The following is a 23,626-nucleotide window of genomic DNA, read 5'->3' as shown; positions in this document are numbered from 1 at the left end:
AATTCATTTAATCCCCAAACATGATCTAAATGTGTAGTCAACTCCATTTTAAAGGGGGGGAAACTGAGGCACAAGGAGGTTAAGTCACTCACCCAAGGTCACACAGCTTGTAGGCAGCCGAGGCACGAGGCACCCTGCTATATAGGTAATGTTTCTTGTAATATATTAAAAGTTTATTTTAATACATTAAAAGAAACTTTTTCTTATCATCTATGTGGTACAGTTCATGTGGAAAAGGCAGGATAAATACTTGTTTCCCTTTACTTATGTGTTTTCAAAATACTTGGCTCTCTAGCATTCTCCAATGGTGACCAATTTTTTTTTTTTTTTTAAGAATAATTACAGACTCAGGGATATAAACATACTTGAAGTGTTTCAACTCTTTGCTGTCATTATCTTTACTGGGGCTCAAATTTTCCTATCTTCAAGTGGGAAGGTCTTCAACTTGGCACCTGAGTACTTCTGACTCAAGACCCTTGCTTTATGATACGACAAGATGTTTCAGTCTCATGCCATACATTTCTTGCCTCCGATCTGGATTCAGCCATTTCTCCCGGGAATCCTGATTTCTTTATGGGGATATGGAATTTCAAGATGACAAACTGAATGCTAGCAACGGCTCACTGCTTAGCTGGTTATTGTTTCCAAGCCTTTTCAATAGCAAGACCTAGGTGATAGATATCTGTGTATGCCTGTTTGTTTTTCTTTCTAATTCAGAGTTACAGAGTTTTTACTTCTCTTTACATTTGTATCTCCTCTTGTATTATTATCATCTATTGCTGTATAATGAATTAACTAAAACTTAGTAGTTTAAAACAATGCACATTATCCTTTCCATGGGTCAGAAATCCAGGTATGGCTCAGCAGGGTCCTAAGCTTCAGAGTCTCTGAAGACTGAAATCAAGGTGTTGGTCAGAGTTGGCATCTCATCTGAAGGCTTAACTGGGGAGAGATCAACTCTAAGTTCACATGATTGTTGTCAGAAATCAACAAACCCTTTGAGGGTTTGTGGACTGAGGGCCTCAGTTACATGCTGGCTGTTGGCAATAGGCAATCCTCAGTTCCTTGTCATATAGGCTTCTTTAACATGACAACTTGATTAGTCAAAATCCCCAAGGGAGAGCATCTGCTAGCAAGACAGAAGTCACCGTTTTCTTTGTAACCTAATCACAGAAGTAACATCCTTTCAACATTTTGTATTCTATTAATTAGAAGCAAGTTTTTTAAAAGGAGGGTGTTGGGGGTGATGGAGGAGAGGCTGGTGGCTGCGGCCGCCATGGTTTTCTCCTGGTGCCCAGCAGAAATGGTGGCCAAGCAAGGTGTGGCAGGGCCGACCCAGGATCCCCCAGGACCCTCCTCTCTGTGCAATAAGGGGCCTACTCTTGCCAAGGCCAATGGGAAGGGGTGAACGTGGCCCCCATGGGTCTGCAGCCCTGATAGGAATTTAAACTGTCTCTCTGATGTGTATGATAGAAAAAAGACAGACTACCAAGGGTCATCTGAAATTGTGATTGAGTCACTAATAATACCAGGACAAAGTTAGAGATCACTACTCAAGCATAAGCCCTGGTTTCCTCCTCCCTCCCTCCCTCCCTCCCTTCCTTCCTTCCTTCCTTCTTCTTTTTTTTTTTTGTCTTTTGAGGGAGTCTTGCTTTGTTGCCCAGGCCGGAGTGTGGTGCCGCTATCTCTGCTCACTGTAACCTCTGCCTCCCAGGTTCAAGCAATTCTCCTGCCTCAGCCTCCCTAGTAGCTGGGATTACAGGCATGTGCCACCACGCCCGGCTAATGTTTGTATTTTTAGTAGAGACAGGGTTTTACCATGTTGGCCAGGCTGGTCTTGAACTCCTGACCTCAGGTGATCCACCCACCTTGGCCTCCCAAAGTGCTGGGATTACTGGCGTGAACCACCACGCCTGGTCCCCAGTTTTCATAAGACTGCTATGAAGATGTTTGATATAAAGGCTTGGGCTGAGTTTGTTGTGGAATGGGCTGCAAAGGACCCATATGGCTTCCTTACAACTGTTATTTTGGCCCTATACTCCACTGTTCCTAGCAACTGTTATACTGTCTTGGAAATTGGCCAAGATGATTGAGGCCAGGGGGAAGGAGCAAAAGAAGAAACAAAAACGTCAAGAAAACGTGCAAAAACGAAACAACTGAAAAAGGATTAAAGGACTGAACAGGCTCTGCAACCAGGGGAAATCATTTGGAAAATTATGCAGCTTTGGAAGGACCCACTAAGGTTTCTTCTTTGGATTTCTTGACATTATTACTTAGTAAATGAAATTTGACCAAATGGAAGAATCAGGTCCATTCTGACCTCAATACTGTAGTAACTTTTAGGCTTCGGTGTAGGAGTTTATAGGTTTCTATTGACAGTTATTGTAAATTAGCATTTAGCATTTATTATGGTACAAATTCTTTATAACTGACATAGTCATTTCCCACTTAGTAATTTATGTACCGAATGAAAACATCAATTTATGTACTGAAATGAAAACATCCTATGGGGAAAAATGACTTTATATTATGAACTCTATTCAAATGAACTCTATTTAAAATGGGGTCCTGTTCCCCACAGAAATACAAACTACCATCAGAGAATACTATAAACACCTCTATGCAAAAAAACTAGAAAATCTAGAAGAAATGGATAATTTCCTGGATACTTACACTCTCCCAAGACTAAACCAGGAAGAAGCTGAATCTCTCAATAGACCAATAGCAGGCTCTAAAATTGAGGCAATAATGAATAGCCTATCAACCAAAAAAAGTCCAGGACCAGATGGATTCACAGCTGAATTCTACCAGAGGTACAGGAGGCTGAGTACCATTCCTTCTGAAACTGGCCTTCAATCAATGAAAAGAGAATCCTCCTAATTCATTTTATGAGGCCAACATCATCCCACAATGCAAAGCCTGGAAGAGACATGACAAAAAGTTTAGACCAATATCCCTGATGAACATCGATGCAAAATCCTCAATAAAGGAAATACTGGCAGAGCCGAATCCAGCAGCATCAAAAGAACCTTATCCACCATGATCCAAGTGGGCTTCATCCCTGGGATGCAAAGGCTACAGTTCAACATCGCAAAATCAATAAGCTAATCCAGCATATAGAAACAGAACCAAGACAAAAACCACATGATTATCTCAATATGGAGTACAGAGAAAAGACCTTTGACAAATTCAACAGCTCTTCATGCTAAGAAACTCTCAATAAATTTGAGTGATGGAGACGTATCTCGGAAATAATAAAACTATTTATGACAAACCCACAGCCAATATCATACTGAATGGGCAAAATACAGGAAGCATTTCCTTGAAACTGGCACAGGAACAGGGATGCCTCACTCACCCTCCTATTCAACACATAGTGTTGGAAGTTCTGGCTATAGCAATCCAGGCCAAGACTCTCGAAATCATGGAGTATTCAGTTAGGAAAGAAGAAGTCAAATTGTCCCTCTTTGCAGATGACATGATTGTATGTTAGAAAACTACATCATCTCAGCCCAAAATCTCCTTAAGCTGATAAGCAACTAGCAAAGTCTCAGGATACAAAATCAATGTGCAAAATCACAAGCATTCTTATACACCAGTAACAGACAAACAGAGAGCCAAATCATGAATGAACTTCCATTCTGAAGTTGCTTCAAAAGAATAAAATACCTAGAATCCAACTTTACAAGGGATTAAAGGACCTCTTCAAGGAGAACTACAAACCACTTCTCAGTGAAATAAAAGAGGAGACACAAACAAATGAAGAACATACCATTCTCATGGATAGGAAGAATCAATATTGTGAAAATGACCATACTGCCCAAGGTAGGCACAAGATTCAATGCCATCCCCATCAAACTGCAATGAGTTTCTTCACAGAATTGGAAAAACTGCTTTAAAGTTCATATGGAACCAAAAGCCCGCATTGCCAAGACAATCTAAGTCAAAAGAACAGAGCTGGAGCATCACGCTACCTGACTTCAAACTATGCATAAGGCTATAGTAACCAAAACAGCATGAAGTACTGTAGTACCAGAGCAGAGATAGACCAATGGAGACAGAACAGAGCCCTCAGAAATAATACCATACATCTACATCATCTGATCTTTGACAAACCACAAGAAAACAAGAAATGGAAAAGGGACCCCTATTTAATAAATGAGTGCTTTGGAAAATTTATGGCTAGCCATAAGTAGAAAGCTGAAACTGGATCCTTTCTCACTTCCTCCTTATCTGAGAATTAATTCAAGATGGATTGGAACTTAAGAAATGTTGAGACCTATTACCATACAAAACCCTAGAAGAAAACCTAGGTAATACCATTCAGGACATAGGCATGGTAGGACTTCATGTCCTAAAACACCAGCAATGGTGACAAAACCAAAATTGACAAATGGGATCTAATTAAACTAAAGCTACTGCAGCAAAAAGAAACTGCCATCTGAGTGAGACAGGCAACCCTGCAGAATGGGAGAAAATTTTTGCAATCCTCTCATCTGACAAAGGGTAATGTCCAGAACCTACAAAGAACTCAAACAGATTTACAAGAAAAAAAAAAAAACCCATCAAAAAGTGGGCAAAGGATTTGAACAGACATTTCTCAAAAGAAGACATGCATACAGCCTACAGACACATGAAAAAATGCTCGTCATCACTGGCCATCAGAGAAATGCAAATCAAAACCACAATGAGATACCATCTCACAATAGTTAGAATGGCAATCATTAAAAAGTCAGGAAACAACAGGTGCCCGAGAGGATGTGGAGAAACAGGAACACTTTTACACTGTTGGTGGGACTGTAAACTAGTTCAACCATTATGGAAAACAGAATGGCGATTCCTCAAGGATCTAGAACTAGAAGTACCATATGACCCAGCCATCCCATTACTGGGTATATACCCAAACAATTATAAATCATGCTGCTATAAAGACACATGCACACGTGTGTTCATTGTGGCACTATTCACAATAGCAAAAACTTGGAATCAACCCAAATGTCCATCAGTGACAGACTGGATTAAGAAAATGTGGCACATATACACCATGGAATACTATGCAGCCATAAAAAAGGATGAGTTTGTGTCCTTTGTAGGGACATGGATGCAGCTGGAAACCATCATTCTCAGCAAACTATTGCAAGAACAGAAAACCAAACACCGCATGTTCTCACTCATAGGTGGGAACTGAACAATGAGATCACTTGGACTCAGGAAGGGGAACATCACACATTGGGGCCTATCACGGGGAGCGGGGAGGAGGGAGGGATTGCATTGGGAGTTATACCTGATGTAAATGACGAGTTGATGGGTGCTGACGAGTTGATGGGTGCTGACGAGTTGATGGGTGCAGCACACCAACATGGCACAAGTATACATATGTAACAAACCTGCACGTTATGCACATGTACCCTAGAACTTAAAGTATAATAATAATTTAAAAAAAGGAAAAAAAAATGGGGTCCTGTTTTGGACAAAGGAAGTTAAGAATGTAAAAGTCAGAACTATCCTGTCTGAGGTGAAAAATGTGCTTTGTCTTGAAAGAGCTATAAGGTATTAATTATGTCTTTTATTATCATTGCTTCTTAGAATCATTTCTGGCTTTCTCAAAATAATATTAATCAACAAGTACTTCTATTTGCTGCATTTTTCTTATTTTAGCCTTTGAGACAACTGGTAATTATCAAGACATTTTGCTTTTTTTTTTTTTTTTTTTTTTTGAGACAGAGTCTCAGTCTGTTGCCAGGCCGGAGTGCAGTGGTGCGATCTCAGCTCACTGCAACCTCTGCCTCCCGGGTTCCAGCGATTCTCCTGCCTCAGCCTCTCGAGTAGCTGTGACTACAGGACCACCATGCCCAGCTAATTTTTGTATTTTTAGTACAGACAGGGTTTCACCATGTTGGCCAGGATGGTCTCGATCTCTTGACCTTGTGAGATGCCTCCCTCAGCCTCCCAAAGTGCTGGGATTATAGTCGTGAGCCACCGCACCCGGCCACATTTTTTGAAATGTAATTTTATAAAGAATCCTCTTACCTTGACTATGTAGAATTCCACCTATTGGATAGAACACTTTTTGTACTTTCAAACACTGCCATTTCTTAGAGATGGCCTGTTGAGAGGAGTAATACTATGGTTTAGAGCTCGCAGTGAAAATGCTAAACATGGTAGTACCTTGGAACCAGTTTATTCTTGTGCGAAGCAGAACTGTAAAATAGTTAAAATGTCTTATCAAGTAATTTTCTGATTACATAGATACCACTTTTTTTATTCCATTTTTGTTTTAACTCATGTGGTAGTGATATTTAATACTTTCTGATCAAATAGGTTCAAAGTGAAACTTTAAATTTCAAATTTCTTTTAAAGAACTCTTAATGAGTAACAGTGAAGTCATATTTCATAAGTGGTAAAGAAAGGTACAAAATTTGGAAACATTTTGTTGGGCATAGTAGTAATTGGGTGAAAGAGGATAAATTATCTCAAAATGAGAATGTATTGTAATTGGAAGTAAGGAGCTAAAGGATATTTCTTTCAGTTAAGTAGTATAACTGGGATGTTTTACTATTAAACATGGCTTTTATAAATGTATGGTCCAGTAATTTTATTCATTGTTAGTATTTAATTCACTGTCAGCTTATTAGTGTTTTCCATACCCCAATAATGAATTTTAACTTACAAAAATTGTCCAGCAGCTACAGTTTAAAAACAAAACTAGAAATCATCAAATAAATTTGATGATTTTTTATAAAGAGGTCCTGGGTTGTTTTTTTCTTTTTTTTTGGAGGGACTAACATTTTAAGTTATATTATGTTATGCAGGTTAGAATTTCAACTACAGCTAAGCAAACTTGTAAACCTTTAGGACTATGTTCCTCAAATTTGAGAACTTAACAACCACTGAGAATGTTTATGGACCAGTTTGAATAACACTTAATGCTATTCTTTTAGATTATCAGTCTCCACGTGGTGCCAGTGTGAGCAACACATTGTAACTGAAGGCACTGAAATAGTTCAGTATTTAGTTAAGATATGTCTAAAATACATTTGGTTTTCTGCAATCAAGCTGTTCATGGAAAGAATTTATGTACATATGTGTTACTTATGATCACATTTTAGAGCAAAAGTATTGAAGCAAAGGATATAGTCATAATTCTCAGTTATCAAAGTTATGGTTTCATCAGTTCTGTTGTAACAACGTAAAGGTATTTAACTAAAAATCTGTTTTTCTATAATTTCTGGTATAGTCTTAACACATGCCTATTTTGTATTTCTTTGATGTATGCTGCTATTTTTTTTTCACTTTTTCCTGTCATTTATAGAGCCTTTTTATATATGTGAGATCAAGATTTTACAATATTTGTGTGGTGTGTGTGTGTAAGGGTCCAGGAAATATATAGAATATTGTGAGGTCTGGGATTCTTCAGAAAAATCATCTCTCACTGCAACAGAGTACTATTGTTGAAAGAATCCAATTTACTATTATCTAGAATAGTTCTTTTAAGAAATTGTTTACCTATTATGTTGTTTCTGAAGTTCTGAGAACTAAGCACAATCAATAACCTTTCTATAGCTGGTTTGAGGGGAAAAAGAAAGCTATACCCAGGTTGCCTATAGCAAACATTTAATCAAAAATAAGCAAATAAATAAAAGTTTGTGTGTCAGAACTTGAAAAAAAAAAAAAGGAGGGGATTATGCAAGGCCTTGAATACTGGGAAGTGGGATTACTGGGGGACATTTTAGAGGCTGTCACTCACACTCAGCTTCCATGTCAAGTATCCCAGTTCTCAAAGACAGTGGGGAATGACAGAATTAAAACATGACATCATATGTGCATTTAAAATTTTAATACCACTAAACTGCCTCCAAATTGGCTGTGCCAATGTATATTACCACTAGCACAGTATGGTTGTGATTCTGTATCCTTGCCCATTATCAAACTTTTAAATATATACCAAGCTTTTAAGTGTGTAAGTATCTTGCTTCTATTTTTAATCCTTGAATACTAATGAAACTACACATCTTTTTAAATCATTTATTGGCCATTTGCATTTCCTCCTTTGTGAATTCCTTATTCATATCCTTTGTCTGATTTTCTGGTAGGCATTTTAACTTTTTCTTATTAGAGGGTAGAAATTCTTTATATTTTAGATATTAATCCTGTGTTATATGTGTGTATGTATATTTATATATAGGATATATGTATATGTACATGTATATTTATTATACAATTTCATTTTTTATAAAAATTAGGACTAACCCTGAAGATAAAATGCTGAATGGGAATCTTCCTAGATCCCAAAATTATAGGCAGAGTGAACCTGCTACAAATTTTCAAGGCTCAACCTATCTGGAGAACAAGTGAAGTCCTAGTTGTGGCCACTTCCCTGAGGTACAACAAACAGCTATGCAAGGAGAAGAGACTGTGACCTGCTTGGCCATGTAGAAGAGAAAGACTGATTGATCAAGACAGCAGGTGAGAAGGTAGAAGGCTTGGAGGTATAAAGCCAGAATGAGGGGCACTGACAGGTTGGTGGTAAGGAGATTATTTCTTAGAAACTTCAGTCTTTACTGAGCCAAGCTGAAGTTATTAGTTATTTGCATTTTTCAACTTTTTTTTTTTTTTTTTTTTGAGACGGAGTCTCGCTCTGTCACCCAGGCTGGATGGAGTGCAGTGGCAGGATCTCGGCTCACTGCAACCACCACGTTACAGGTTCAAGTGATTCTTCCACCTCAGCCTCCCAAGTAGCTAGGATTATAGGCACTTGCCACCCTCTTCCGGCTAATTTTTGTATTTTTAGTAGAGATGGGGTTTCACCATGTTGGCCTGGTCTGAAACTCCTGACCTCAGGTGATCCACCCGCCTCGGCCTCCCAAAATGCTGGGATTATAGGCATGAGCCACTGTGCCCGGCCCTTTTCAACTTTCAAACATCATCCTTGCAGCCCTTGAATGGCCTAATGAAACACTGTTTTTTCTATGTCCTGCAATCTCTTCTCTAAGGATTTAGCCCTAATTCTTATAATAATTTCTACAGAAACCTATTGATTCAGGGTCCAGCCCATCTCCATAAAAACGACATAATCTTGAAGGATAAATTATCTTTGAGGGCAGGGAAGGCATGCTTAGTCATCCATTTGCAGCCCATAAAGACCCAAGTAAATGAGAACCTCAAAAGCCATGTACTTTTCCAAAGACTGGTGAGAAGCAGAGTTTCTTCTGAGATGGAAGTATTGCCAGCTAGAGACATAGAAGTAATCTTCAGGCCCATTTTTTTATTCATTTCCCCTTTCATTAAAACTCTATCCATTCTTCTCATGCCCAGTTGATGCACACAAAACATTTATTAGTTAAATGAATGAATGAAGATATGGGCGCAGAACCAACATCTACCCATTCCTTCTGGAGACAAAGTGTGTTTGGCCTCTTGTTTGTCCTATCATTTGAGTGGCCTGCATTTAGTCTGTGTTTCAGCATAGACAGGATAGAATTGACTATAGCCTTTATCATAAGAGTGTTGATGTGACCTTTTGAAAATGTGTGATCTGTGCTTAAGACACCTTCACATTAGCATGTAATGTGTACACACGATTATATAGCCACTACACACAATTCTAGACTCAACCATGGCTCTAGGACCAAGTGAAGAACCCTGTGTACTGCCCCTCGCAGTTGGATTGCTGCTTTTCTTGGGTTAGTCTCTCTCTGTGTTACAGGTACCTCCCTAAAGGGAAACAGCAACACAGAGAAAATATAAGCATCAAAGAAAGAAAAGAACACTAAAAGACTCGCTGTTGGCTTCTTCCTATGCACTGGGGAGAAAATAACTAGGACCTACTCGGTAGAATCTCCTTTGTTAATTACAACTTCGCCTTTCATATCTGCCTAATTTTGTTATATTCCTTTTCCTAGCTATAATCTTTCATTTACTCCCAGTCCTCTGGCCCTAGAATAAAAATGTGAGCTGCCTTGTATCTCACCTTTAGCTCTCATGCCTGAATTGACAAATCTCAGGTTTCACCTGGATATCCTTACCTCCCCACCAAACTTGTTTTAGTTTCAAACTTGCCAATCTGCACCTCAAACCCCAACTTCTCATAAATGTTAGCTTTTCTGCCTGATTTTCTTTTGATGTTCTTCCTTGACCCCAGATGAGACTATATAAACTGTATTATTTCCCTTTCAACCAACCAGCTCCCCTCCCCAACTCTTGGGCTTCCTTAAGTCCAGAATGTGAAGAAAAAGAATTATCAGCAAACTATATCCATATTTTTAAAAATTCCTTTTTGTCCATGCCATAGGTTCAACATATATTTGCTTGAGTCAATATGTGGTTTTCTGGTTTCAGTTCATTGATGATTTGTCCCAGCATCTGTGCTGAAGGGAATTACCGTGCCTCTTTTAGTCATGGACATCTAGATAACATTCAGCAGTCAACAGGACAGTTGGGAATAGCGATTCCTAAATCTTAGCATTTAGATTTTATATATTCACGCCACCATTCAGGGATTAAAAAGTCAGTTTTGTTAACTCTACAGCCTTAAGCAAAGAATGAAAGTAAGGGGTCCAGAGAGTCAGGATCCAGAGTGGCTCCTCATGATTCAGTGTTCAACTTCTACAGAATATTTTGTCCTTTCTTTTTTATTTTCTTTCTTTTTTTTTATTTTTTGAGACAGGTTCTCGCTCTGTCCCCTTCCTTCAGTTTATGGCAGAGATCCCTTGCACACCTTTACCAACCCTCAAGCTTACTACACTTTTATTTCACTTGATTCATCCTGTTCTCCCCCAGGACGAGGACCAGTTGACAAATTCCTTGTATGTTTTCAGATCAGAATCTAAGGTTGAAGATGTGGAGACTAAGAATTAAAAAAAAAAAAAAAAAAAAAAAAGAACTAGCCTTAAAGCAAGAAATACCTGAATAAGTGAAACCCCCTAAAGCAATCCTATGCAGACCTCGAATAAAAGTTTTTCAGTCCTAAATGAGACAGAAGCAGTGAATGGGCAAACCCGCAAAGGAAACAAGGTTCACGTGACCTCCAGATCCACCTGAGGATGCATTTCCTCGCACGGGAAAGACCGTATGAGTGCTCCAAGGGCAAGTCGGCGTGGGAGCAGCGCTCCATCCAACCAGACCCAGCAACTGCGTGTGCCCAGAGGCGCCGGCCACTCACCCAGCGAGCACTTAGCACCGCCGTGCGCATGCCTCGGGCGGTTACCGTCTTCTTCCTCAGCTTCGATCTCCTACTCCACACGCGAGCAAACGCTGCGGCAAGCGCTTCCTAAGAAGCTCCACCTGCTTCCAGCACCTGCAGGTACACACACGGGTGACAGGCCTGATAACTGCAGCGGCTGCCTGGAAACTGTCAGCCAGAGTTCCTGCCACATCCCGCACCAGCGGGTCCACACGAGGGAGAGGCCCTATCAGTGTGTATCTGGCAATGCCTTTGGGCCGACCTCAACACTTCTTGGCCATAAGAACCCTCTACTAAAAAAAAAAAAAAAAAAAAAAGCCAAGAAAAGATGCTACTTGGTAGTGTGATAGCAAGAAAACCTTTGAATAGAACTTGAATAAGTTTAGATTAATATATGAATCATTAAAAGAAGAAATGAAGAACTTAATTCTTATACCAGAATTGCATCTATTACAATATAAACCAATCATATCTTTGACCAGAACCTATACTTTACTAATAGCGGTAGTCAACTATTTCCCAGACTGTGTCAAGCTGGAGCAGGAGCATGGAAAATAAAACAGAGCTGGAGCTTGAATTGACACCGACATCATCCTTACCTTGGAAGACAAATATATATACTTTGGTAAATTTGTCCTGGAGAGAAACCTTATCAGACAGTTGAATTTGGCACTATCTTCCTTCTTCATTCTGACTTCCAACATCAGAAACTCCACGTGCGCAAGAAGTCCCACTTTCATTTGAGTTTTGCTCTGAATGACAAGGGAGTGAAACCTCAGTAAAGAATGAACTTTACCGGACAAGCAGGAAAATGGCGAATAGGAGGCAGGACTAAATTGCAGCTCCCACTCAGATGGACAGAGCAGTGTGTGGAGACTCACATTGTGAACTTTTGCTCCAAGAACTATCACGGGAACATACCAGGAAATCCAAGGGAACCCACAGACCCTTTGAAGGAAGCGGATTGCTCCTGCAGGCCCCAGGAGATAACTGAAAAACTGTGGGTGCCCAAAGTGTGAAAGGGGGATCATCTGCCCCGATCACCCACTATCACTAGGGAACCCAAAGGTCCAGATCACGAGAGAAGAATTTGACTTGACCTGGAGCTGAGACATAATCAGAGAGCTGAGTGAAACACAGGGGTAGAAGCAGCAGCGGGAAGAGCCCTATGGGCTCTTGGACCCTAGGAAAGCCATTTCTGACTTTGTCTCACAGAGGTCCTTGGGGAAGGCTGCTAGAGGAACTGAGAAAAGACCACAGAGAGAAGGAAACTTCCAGCTGAACTTTGTAACAATTTTGACCAAATTCAAAATGTCTTGTACAGAACTCCTGGGAGGGGGTGAATCGGGAGTCCAGACACAGCGCAGAAACCACAGCAGGTCGGGAGGCACAAAACCTGAAAGCACTGCTTGCTTTCTCAGTCAGGAGGTTGGTAGGCTGGGGCAAGTTCTCAGCCCTGCTCACCTGCTGCCTGGAAAGAAACTCAGTGCAGCTGGTAGGGGTACAGTGGGAGTAAGACTGGCCTTTTAGGCTGCGTGGGAGCTGGGTGAGGCCTGTAACTGCCAGCTTTCCCCAACTTCCCTGGCAACCTGCATGACTCAGCAGAGGTAGGCATTATCCCCCTGGGAACATATAACTCCACTGGCCTAGGAACCATACCTCCATCCCTCAGCAGCCACAGCAAGCCCTGCCCAAGGAGATGGTCTTTACCCACCATCCGAGTTCAGTCTGAGCTCAGACATGACTGACCTGCCCCAACCTGATGGTCTTTACCCACCATGCTAGCTGAAGACAAACGACATAATCTCTTGCGAGATCTAGGGCCGCACCCGCTGTCTGATCCTCCCTATACTATCACAGCTGATGCTGTCTTGAAAGCAACACCTCCTGGCAGGAGGCCAACCAACACAAAACTAGTGCAATAAACAAAACTATAACTAAGGATCCTCACAAGAGCCCATTTCACTCCCCTGCCACCTCCACAACAGCAGGTGCTGGTATCCATGGCTGAGAGACCTGAAGACTTCACATCACGGGACTCTATGCAGACTCTCCCAGTACCAGCCCAGAGCCTAGTATGCAGCAGAGCTACCTGGCTCGATCTGGGAGAAGACAATCACTGCAGTTCAGCTCTCAGGAAGCCACATCCATAGGGGAAGAGGGAGAGCACTACATCAAGTAGTCCCCGTGGGACAAAAGAATCTGAACAGCATCCCTAAGCCCCAGATCTTCCCTCTGACCCAAATGATAAGGAAACAGGAAAACAATTCTGATAATATAAAAAGTTCTTTAATGCCCCCCAAAATATTATACCAGCTCACCAGCAATGTATCCAAACCTAGAAGAAATCCCTGAATTGCCAGAGAAAGAATTCAGGTTGATTATTAAGCTAATCAAGGAGGCACCAGAGAAAGGTGAAGTCAAACTTAATGAAATTAAAAAAAAAATGATACAAGATACGAAGGGAAAAATCTTCAGTGAAATAGATAGCATAAATAAAAATCACAACTTCAGGAAATGAAGGACACTCTTAGAGAAATGCACAACACACTGAAAAATCTCAGCAACAGAACTGAACAAGCAGAAGAAAGAACTTCAGAGCTTGAAGACAAGGTTTTTGAATTAACACAATCCAAAAAAGACAAAGAAAAAATAATTTTAAAAAATGAAGGAAGTCTCCAAGAAGTTTGGGATTATGTTAACCAAATGTAAGAATAATTGGTGTTTGTGAGGAAGAAGAGAAATCTAAAAACTTGAAAAATATATTTGGGGAATAATCGCAGAAAAATTCCCTGGCCTTGCTAGAAATCTAGACATCCAAATACAAGAAGCTCAAAGAACACCTGGGAAATTTATCACAAAAAGATCATCATCTAGGCACATAGTCATCAGGTTTTCTAAAGTCAAGACAAAGGAAAGAATCTTAAAAACTGTGAGGCAAAAGTGCCAGGTAATGTATAAAGGAAAATCTATCAGATTAATAGCAGATTTCACAGCAGAAACCCTACAAGCCAGAAGGGATGGGGGCCCTATGTTCAGCCTCCTTAAACAAAACAATTATCAGACAAGAATTTTGTATCCAGCAAAAATAAGCTTCATAAATGAAGGAAAGATAGTCTTTTTCAGACAAACAAATGCTGACAGAATTAGCCACTACCAAGCCAGCACTACAAGAATTGCTAAAAGGAACTCTAAATCTTGAAACAAATCCTTGAAATACACCAAAATAGAACCTCCTTAAAGCACAAATGTCACAGGACCTACAAAACAAAAACACAATATATAAAAAACAAAAGGTATTCAGGCAACAAATAGCATGATGAATAGACTAGTACCTCACGTCTAAATACTAACGTTGAATGTAAATGGCCTAAACACTCCACTAAAAGATACAGAATGACAGAATGGATAAGAATTCACCAAACAAGTATCTGCAGTCTTCAAGTGACTCATCTGACACATAAGGACTCACATAAGGTAAAGGGGTGGAAAAAGATATTCCATGCAAATGGACACCAAAAGTGAGCAGGAGTAGCTGTCCCTATATCAGACAAAACAAACTTTAAAGCATCAGCAGTTTAAAAAGAAAAAGAAGGACATTATATAATGATAAAAGGACTTGTCCAACAGGAAAATCCTAAATACATATGCACCTAACACTGGAGCTCCCAAATTTACAAAACAATTACTATTAGACCTAAGAAATGAGATAGACAGCAACACAATAATAGTGGGGGACTTCAATACTCCACTGACAGCAGTAGACAGGTCATCAAGACAGAAGGTCAACAAAGAAATGATGGATTTAAACTATACCCTAGAACAAATAGACTTAACAGATATTTACAGAACATTCTTCCCAACAACTGCAGAATATATAGTTCTCCAAGATAAACCATATGATAGGCCACAGAACAAGTCTCAATAAATTTAAGAAAACTGAAATTACATCAAGTACTCTCTCAGACCACAGTGGAATAAAATTGGAAATCAACCCCAACAGGAACCCTCAAAACCATGCAAATACATGGACATTAAATAACCTGCTCCTGAATGATTGTTGGATCAACAATGAAAGCAGGATGGAAATTTAAAAATTCTTTGAAGTGAATGATAATAGTGACATAACCTATCAAAACCTCGGGGATACAGGAAAGGTGGTCCTAAGAGGAAAGTTCATAGCCTTAAATATCTATGTCAAAAAGTCTGAAAGAGCACAAATAGACAATCTAAGGTCATACCTGAAGGAACTAGAGAAATAAGAACAAACCAAACCCAAACCCAGCAGAAGAAAAGAAATAACAAAGATCAGAGCAGAACTAAATGAAATTGAAACAACAAAAACCAATAAAAAGATAAGTGAAACAAAAAGCTGGTTCTTTCAAAAGATAAATAAAATTGATAGACCATTAGCAAGATTAACCAAGAAGAAAAGAGAGAAGATCCAAATAAGCTCAATTAGAAATCAAACGGGAGATATTACAACTAATACCACAGAAGTACAAACTATCAGTCAAGGCTACTATGAACACCTTTATATACATAAACTAGAAAATCTAGAGGAGATGGATAAATTGTTGGAAATATACAACCCTCCTAGACTAAACCAGGAAGAAATAGAAACTCTGAACAGACCAATAACAAGCAGCAAGATCGAAATGGTAATTTTAAAAACTGCCAACAAAAAAAAGTCCAGGACCAGATTGATTCACAGCTGAATTCTATCATACATTCAAAAAATTGGTACCAATCCTATTAACCCTATTCCACAAGACAGAGAAAGAGGAATTCTCCTTAAATCATTCTATGAAGCCAATATCACCCTGATACCAAAACTAGAAAAGGATATAACAAAAAAGCAAACTATAGATCCTATGAATATAGACACAAAAATCCCTAACAAAATACTAGCTAAGTAAATCCAACAGCATATCAAAAAGATAATCCACCATGATCAAGTGGGTTTCATACCAGGGATGCAGGGATGGTTTAACATATGCAAGTCAATAAATGTGATACACCACATAAACGGAATTAAAGCAAAAATCACATGATCATCTCAGTAGACATAGAAAAAGGATTTGGCAAAATCCAGCATCCCTTTATGATTAGAACCCTCAGAAAAATCAGCATAGAAGAGACATACCTTAATGTAATAAAAGCCATCTATGACAAACCCAGAGCCAACATAATACTGAATTGGGAAAAGTTGAAAGCATTCCCCCTGAGAACTGGAACAAGACAAGGATGCCCACTCTCACCACTTCTATTCAATATAGCACTGGAAGTCCTAGCCAGAGCAATTGGACAAGATAAAGAAATAAAGGGCATTCAAATTGATAAAAAAGGAAGTCAAACTGTTGCTGTTTGCTGATAATATGATCATATACCTAGAAAACCCTAAAGCCTCCTCCAGAAAGCTCCTAGAACTGATAAATGAATTCATCAAAGTTTCAGGATATAAAATTAATGTACACAAATCAGTAGCTCTGCTATACACCAACAGCCACCAAGCTGAGAATCAAATCAAGAACTCAATCCCCTTTACAATAGCTGCAAATAAAATAAAATACTTAGGAATATATCTAGCCAAGGTGAAAGACCCCTACAAGGAAAACTACAAAACACTGAATAAAGAAATCAAGACAACACCAACAAATGGAAAGACATCCCATGCTCATGGTTGGGTAGAATCGATATTGTGAAAATGACCATACTGCCAAAAGCAATATACAAATTCAATGCAGTTCTTATGCAAATACCACCATCATTCTTCAGAGAACTAGAAAAAAAATCCTAAAACTCATATGAAACCGAAAAAGAGCTCATATAGCCAATGCAAGACTAAGCAAAAAGAACAAATCTGGAGGTATCACATTACCTGACTTCAAACTATAAGGCCATAGTCACAAAAACAGCATGGTACTGGTATAAAAATAGGCACATAGAGCAATGGAACAGAATAGAGAACCCAGAAATAAAGCCAAATACTTACAGCCAATTGATCTACAACAAAGCAAACAAAAATATAAAGTGGGGAAAGGACATCTTATTTAAAAAACGGTGCTGGGATAATTGGCAAGGCACATGTAGAAGAACGAAACTGGATCCTCATCTCTAACCTTATACAAAAATCAACTCAAGACGGATCAAGGACTTAAACCTAAGACCTGAAACCATAAAAACTCTAGAAGATAATATTTTAAAAACCCTTCTAGACATTGGCTTAGGCAAAGAGTTCATGACCAAGAACCCCAAAGCAAATGCAACAGAAACAAAGATAAATAGATGGGACTTTAACCAAAAAGCTTCTGCACAGCAAAAGCAACAATCAGCAGAGTAAACAGACAACCCAAAGCATGGGAGAAAATCTTCACAATCTATACATCCGACAAAGGACTAATATCCAGAATCTACAAGGAACCCAAACAAATCAGCAAGAAAAAAACAATCCCATCAAAAAATGGGCTAAGGACATCAATAGGCAATTCTCAAAAGAAGATATACAAATGGCCAACAAACACATAAAAAAATGCTCAACATCACTCATTATCAGGGAAATGCAAATCAAAACCACAATGCAATAACTTACTCCTGCAAGAATGGCCATAATAACAAAATAATAGATGTTGGCATGAATGTCGTGAAAAGGGAACACTTTTACACTGCTGGTGGATGAATGTAAACTAGTACAACCACTATGGAAAACAGTGTGGAGATTCCTTAAGGAAATAAAAGTAGAACTACCATTTGATCCAGCAATCCCAATACTGGGTATGTACCCAGAAGAAAATAAATCATTAAATGAAAAAGATACTTACACACATATGTTTATAGCAGCATAATACACAATTGTAAAAATATGAAACCAGCCCAAATGCCCATCAATCAACAGTGGATAAAGAAATTGTGGCATATATACAACATAGACAACTACTCAGCCATTAAAAAGGAACAAAATAATGGCATTTGCAGCAACCTGGATGGAATTGGAGACCATTATTCTAAGTGAAGTAACTCAGGACTGGAAAACCAAACAACGTACGTTCTCACTCATAAGTGGGAGCTAAGCTATGAGGATGCAAGGGTATAGGAATGATACAATAGACTTTGGGGACTTGGGGGGAAAAGATGGGAGCAGGGGTGAGGGATAAAAGACTATAAATTCGGTACAGTGTTCCCTGCTCGGGTTATAGGTGCACCAAAATCTCAAAAATCACCACTCAAGAACTTATTCATGTAACCAAACACTACCTTTTCCCCAAACACCTATTGAAATACATAAAATTTTAAAAGAATGAACTTTATAGTTTAAAATAAGGAAAAAGTTCAGTCTGAGCCTGGGGGTTAAGTCAGAATGTTTAGGCACAAATGCAAGTCAGACTGATGTTAATCTGGTATCCAGTTATTAATAATCAGACAACCCCTAATTAGATACCTCAGTGTAAGGACTATAGGAGAACTTAATCATGATGTTTGTCCTGCCTTCAAGAATTGTCCTGCCTTAAAAAGTCACTGTCCTATGACTCAGTTGGAAACAGTTCCTTGAAGCCAGCCAGATTAGTAAAGGATGCTGGGGCCTCTCCTAAAGTAAAAATGTACCTAATAATGTTTTAAAGTCACCATTTGTCTTCATTATCTCTCACTTCAAATTATTCTGTATTGTTTCCAAGGTTACTCTCATATTCCACTGTTCTATAGTACACTTTAAAGATAAAGCTATGTATTTGGATAGCTAAATTTTCCCATCAAATTGCAGTGTATTCTAAGTATCCTGAGTAATATAAGTAATATAGAAAATTTCAGATCCTGTTTTGGTTGCAAGGAGGGTTGCAAAAGAGATGCCCTGTAAATTTGCTGTCTAATAAAGGATATGCCCTGAACAAAAACAACTACCATGTAAGGCAGCAGTATTTAAGGAGCACCATGAACATGGTGTGTGCAGAAGTACCATAGATGTTCAGTACAGTTGTGTGGTAGACAGTCATTCTCTTGGTACAGATCTCCAGGAACCTTTGTAATGTCTTTTCCTAACCCTTTCGCAATAACAAAGGTGTTGACCTCTCCTGCAGTGTGATCTTTTTTGGGGTTTATAGAGAGAAGAACAAAAGGAATAAAAACTAGAAGGAAAAACCATAAAACAAATCGGCGCTCAATATTGGCTGCAAGGATTACACCACTTACTAACTATATGACTTATAAAATGCCACTTAACCTATGTTTGTTTTCTCACGCATAGAATGGGGATATTAACTTAATATTTGTAAAACTCTTAGAACAGTCATATGTAGCAAATGCTACAAGTTTTTGTTCAATTTATATGTGGGTGTGAAATAGGAGTCATCCAAAATTGTTCTCCTGTATCCAACTTTATCTAACCTAGGAGACCTGACATGGATCAGTGATTCTGACTTAGAATTACGTTCAGCTGGGAATAACAAATACACCTACCCCATCCCCAGTAACAATGAATTCACCAAGATAGAAGGTTTTTGCCCTCACATGTAAATCTCAGCCGTAGGCAATTTTCAAGACTCTATTCCAGTCTTCAGGGAATCAGGTTCCTTCCAGCTTACTTCACTTCCTGGGCAGGTGCTGGTGCGTACAGCATGGGCCGGTTCTGCTCCAGTCTTAGGGTATCACTCCCCATTTTCCTTGGGCTCCACATTTACTTCTCAACTGTAGAGTGGTATATTGAGCACCATGGAGAGCGTGGGTTAGGTTCAGAGAGTTAATCTGCCCAAGGTTACATGGCTGAAATTCAAAGACTTTCTGGTGCCAAGACGCACATACAGTCCACTATTTATGCTTTTTCATAACATACTGTTTCTATCTTCTGCATAGCTGATGCTCAGATTTGCTCTTCAGAACTTTCACAGTCATTGTTTGGAGACAGGTTTGGGGAGGGGGAGGGTCAAGGAAGGGTTTGGTGAGCAGTCAAGCAACATCACAGAACTGTGGTCTGAATGATGGCAAAGAGGTTGAATGGTGTGAATAGATTCAAGAGGTATTAGAGATGAGTGGTAGAAGAGGGTGACAGGTAACATTTAGGTGTCTTGTTTGATACCTGGGTGGTCAGTGATTAATATTATTTACATAATTATGGAACCCTGGAGAAGAGAAAAGCAGATTTAGAATGTGGGAGATATAAAGTGCAGCCTTTGATAACTGCCAAGTGGGGATGGCTAGAGGGCTCTAAACATCAGGGCAGACATGAAAGTGAAATAAGAAGTTATTCTGTAACTATTTCCTGCCTATATTAGCAATTACTATCTGCACCACTCACTCATCATTTAACTAAAACCTGCACTCTATTAATACCCTTTTGTGGGTAGGTATTTAACCAGACACTTCATCATTTAAAAGTAGAAACCAACCCACCCTGGTGATGTATTTCACAAAGAATATCAGATCAATTACAGGAAGTAATGAACTTATATTTTCTTTGAACATCTTGCATGGAATAGGTGAATCTGTGACATTACGCATGGCTTACACTTTCACCAGTCATCCACATACTAAACACACCTGTTGAAAGAATTCAAACCTGACCACTTGCCTTCCAGCCAGGAAAGGGACTGTAAATATTAGGATATGAAAGAAAGGCAAGGAGCTGTTGTGGCTACCGCCCACAGAAATGAGGTGAAGCCTGTCTTCTCTACCCTCCAGACTAATCCACCAATACTAGACTTCAACACTAAGGAGTCACAGTCCATATCATTCACTTTTCCAAGTGTTTCTCCTTCAGTTACCTATCACTGATGACCTTAAGCCTAGATATCTAATCAGGTGATTTCAACATGGTCTTTATGTTGACTTTATGCCTATCTTTTCCTTAACTCTCCCGGTTACTTATTATCCTGATTTGCTTCATGTTTCCTTGATTTTCTTTACTCTCCTGACTTCTGCTGCCTCACACCATCACCACAGGATACACCTATCATTTCAATATTTGAAGGCACTGCTTCACCTCTGGTTTTTCCTTTATAGCATTCTCCTTTAATATCCATGCCTGACCCTTCTCACTTACACACAATCCAATCCAGTTTTACACCAATGCTAAGGTTTTTAGTCTCCTACCACCTATGTTTTGTTTAGACCATTCTTACTTCATAAGCTGTGTCACTAGTTTGAACTATGGAGTCAGCATCATTCTATGGTTACTATGACATTGCTTGCATCTTAAAAATGGCCGTCTTCAGAGAATTTTTTTTAAGAGGTAGGATTTCATTCTTTAAATGCACAAAAATAGCCAGGCATGGCGGCTCACGCCTGTAATCCCAGCACTTTGGGAGGCCAAGGTGGGCAGATCACGAGGTCAGGAGATCAAGACCATCCTGGCCAACATGGTGAAACCCCGTCTCTACTAAAAATACAAAAGTTAGCTGGACATGGCAGCACGTGCCTGTAATCCCAGCTACTCGGGAGGCTGAGGCAGGAGAATTGCTTGAACCAGGATGTCGGAGGTTGCAGTGAGCCAAGATCGTGCCACTGCACTCCAGCCTGGCCACAGAGCGAGACTGTGTCTCAAAAAATAAATAAATGAACGCACAAAATAGTCAATTGAACAAATAAAGGATTTCCCATGTCTGACACAAAATTTGACATAGAGAAAAGTACTACAGTTCAACATTTTCACAGATAATTTTTAACATTGTTACAATAGTCCTTGAAACTCTATATAAATGTCTGATTTTTAAAAGTATTAATTATTTAATAACTTCATTACATATATCCGATTTACTTCGGGAGGGTACAACAGCATGTACAATTATTTTTCTATGTCTTATTAATGTCTGCACTATGTCCATTTTATGTGCCTTAATCTGACAGATCAGCGTTGTGTTCCAAGTAGAAATGTGCAACAAATCTCCGAAAATCCAAGGGGTCTAGGGAAGCACCTGGGTTACAGGCTCTGTGTAGTTGCCATGCATTGTTCATGGCTACATCAATCATGTAGCTTACCAAAATTGAGTACCATTTCTTGCTTCTTATCCTCACCCTATACTTTGAAATAATTTGATCCATTTTAGCTACACCTTCCTTGCATTCATCATACACTTTTACTATGGATGGTTGACTTATCTGAGGGATTTCCTCATCATCAGCATCACAATAACTTATCTCATTGACTGGTTCTATGCCCACAGCATTGGAGCACAGACTGATAATGCCATCCCCATACCAACGACATAAAATTATCTCATTGTTTTCTTCTACTTGGAAATCAAAATACCCTCTCTTCATTTTTTTCATATGTTCTACATTCATAAGGGGACATTTTTCGGTCCTGTTCTCACGAATTGTTCCTGTTGCCCTCACCCCCTTCTTCTTCAAGGCTGACAACAATTTGATACTTGTAAAGAAGCTATCAAAACACAGGTGATAGGGATACTGACCTCTCTCTAAAAGAACATCAGCAAAGTTCATTACTAGATTTCCACCTAACCCAAGGTCAGGATCCTCATCTACCTTCATAGTTGATTGTTCTTGATAGGGCTCAAACCAAACCAGATATCCCTGTGTGGTTGTACCACACCAAATTTTATATCCAATTCTAACAGGCTTTCCATTCAGGAATTGGTCACTATCAAAGCATTCACACATTGACTTATCAAAGCAATAGTATTCTTCCAGGGGAGCATACAAGAGGAAATTTTTATTCATTTGTTTTATGAGAGGTCTCAACTTTGTAAACTTATCTTTTTGATCTAGGTGGCCATTATCTGCAAAGTGCAGGTTTGAGAAAATCAATTCAAATCTGTCCCTTCTGATTGCATCTCTAACCAGGTTCTGATTGGTGTCAGAGATTTCCCAATACATTCCCCTTCTAGGATGCCTCATAAATCCACTCAAAAGTAGGACACCAAACACACACCTCATTTCCTGAACTGTGACTTCCAAGCTGACATTTTTCTGAGAAGCATAATTATTGGTTTCATTGACAATTAAGTTGAATGTTTCATCATCAAAAAATAATTCAAAAAGCTCTACTGGGTTCAACTTTTCACTCTTGAGATTCAAAAGTCCAGAATCTAGTGCTGACCAGCTTGGAAAGTTGGGTTTAATGTCTCTTTTGGTCCAACTCTTTTCTGGGAAACAAGACACCTTTAACTTCTTTTGAGCAGGCTGGATCTCAGGCTCATTATCTTTTTCCACATCTGAGTCACCAGAGAATGAGAGACCTTGGAGCAGTTCACTCACTCGAGCTTTGTCTTTTCTTCTCCCTTTTCGGGTAATGTCTCCTGCAGCATATTCCAAGGATGAGATGTGCATCCGGGCCCACAAATCACCTGGGTGACGGTCCTTCAGAGTGTTCAAATGTGTAACTGTCCTTTCAGCAGGCATAGGAGTACTACAAGGAATCTGGGGTGCACACTCTCTGGGAAAGAAAAAAAGAACATGTTATAAAAATCCTCAATCATATTCTCTCACACATGATAA

At 39.3% G+C, this 23,626-nt stretch overlaps 2 protein-coding genes across 4 annotated transcripts in view; one reads left to right on the top strand and one right to left on the bottom strand.

The window, feature by feature from the left end:
* The window catches only part of ZSCAN31 (zinc finger and SCAN domain containing 31), a 48,687-nt gene that overhangs the window by 14,326 nt on the left and 10,735 nt on the right, over window positions 1–23,626 (top strand). Inside the window, exon 5 of one of the 2 annotated variants that reach the window (XR_004184254.1) lies at window positions 8,244–8,466. The gene's annotated coding sequence lies outside the window, so the exon portion shown is untranslated. Of the gene's footprint in view, window positions 1–8,243; window positions 8,615–23,626 lie in introns of those variants that run through there. The other variant, XR_004184253.1, reaches the window with a different exon arrangement.
* PGBD1 (piggyBac transposable element derived 1) overlaps window positions 21,742–23,626 on the bottom strand; it is a 31,569-nt gene continuing 29,684 nt past the window's right edge. For both annotated transcript variants that reach the window (XM_003897243.5, XM_003897242.5), the window contains exon 10: window positions 21,742–23,564. In XM_003897243.5, the coding sequence (XP_003897292.2) occupies window positions 22,004–23,564 (1,561 nt within the window). In that variant the 3' untranslated portion in view covers window positions 21,742–22,003. The remainder of the gene's footprint in view (window positions 23,565–23,626) is intronic.

Source organism: Papio anubis, chromosome 6 (assembly GCF_008728515.1).
Source record: "Papio anubis isolate 15944 chromosome 6, Panubis1.0, whole genome shotgun sequence".
NCBI lineage: Eukaryota > Metazoa > Chordata > Mammalia > Primates > Cercopithecidae > Papio > Papio anubis.
This window is presented reverse-complemented; position numbering and strand designations above follow the sequence as displayed.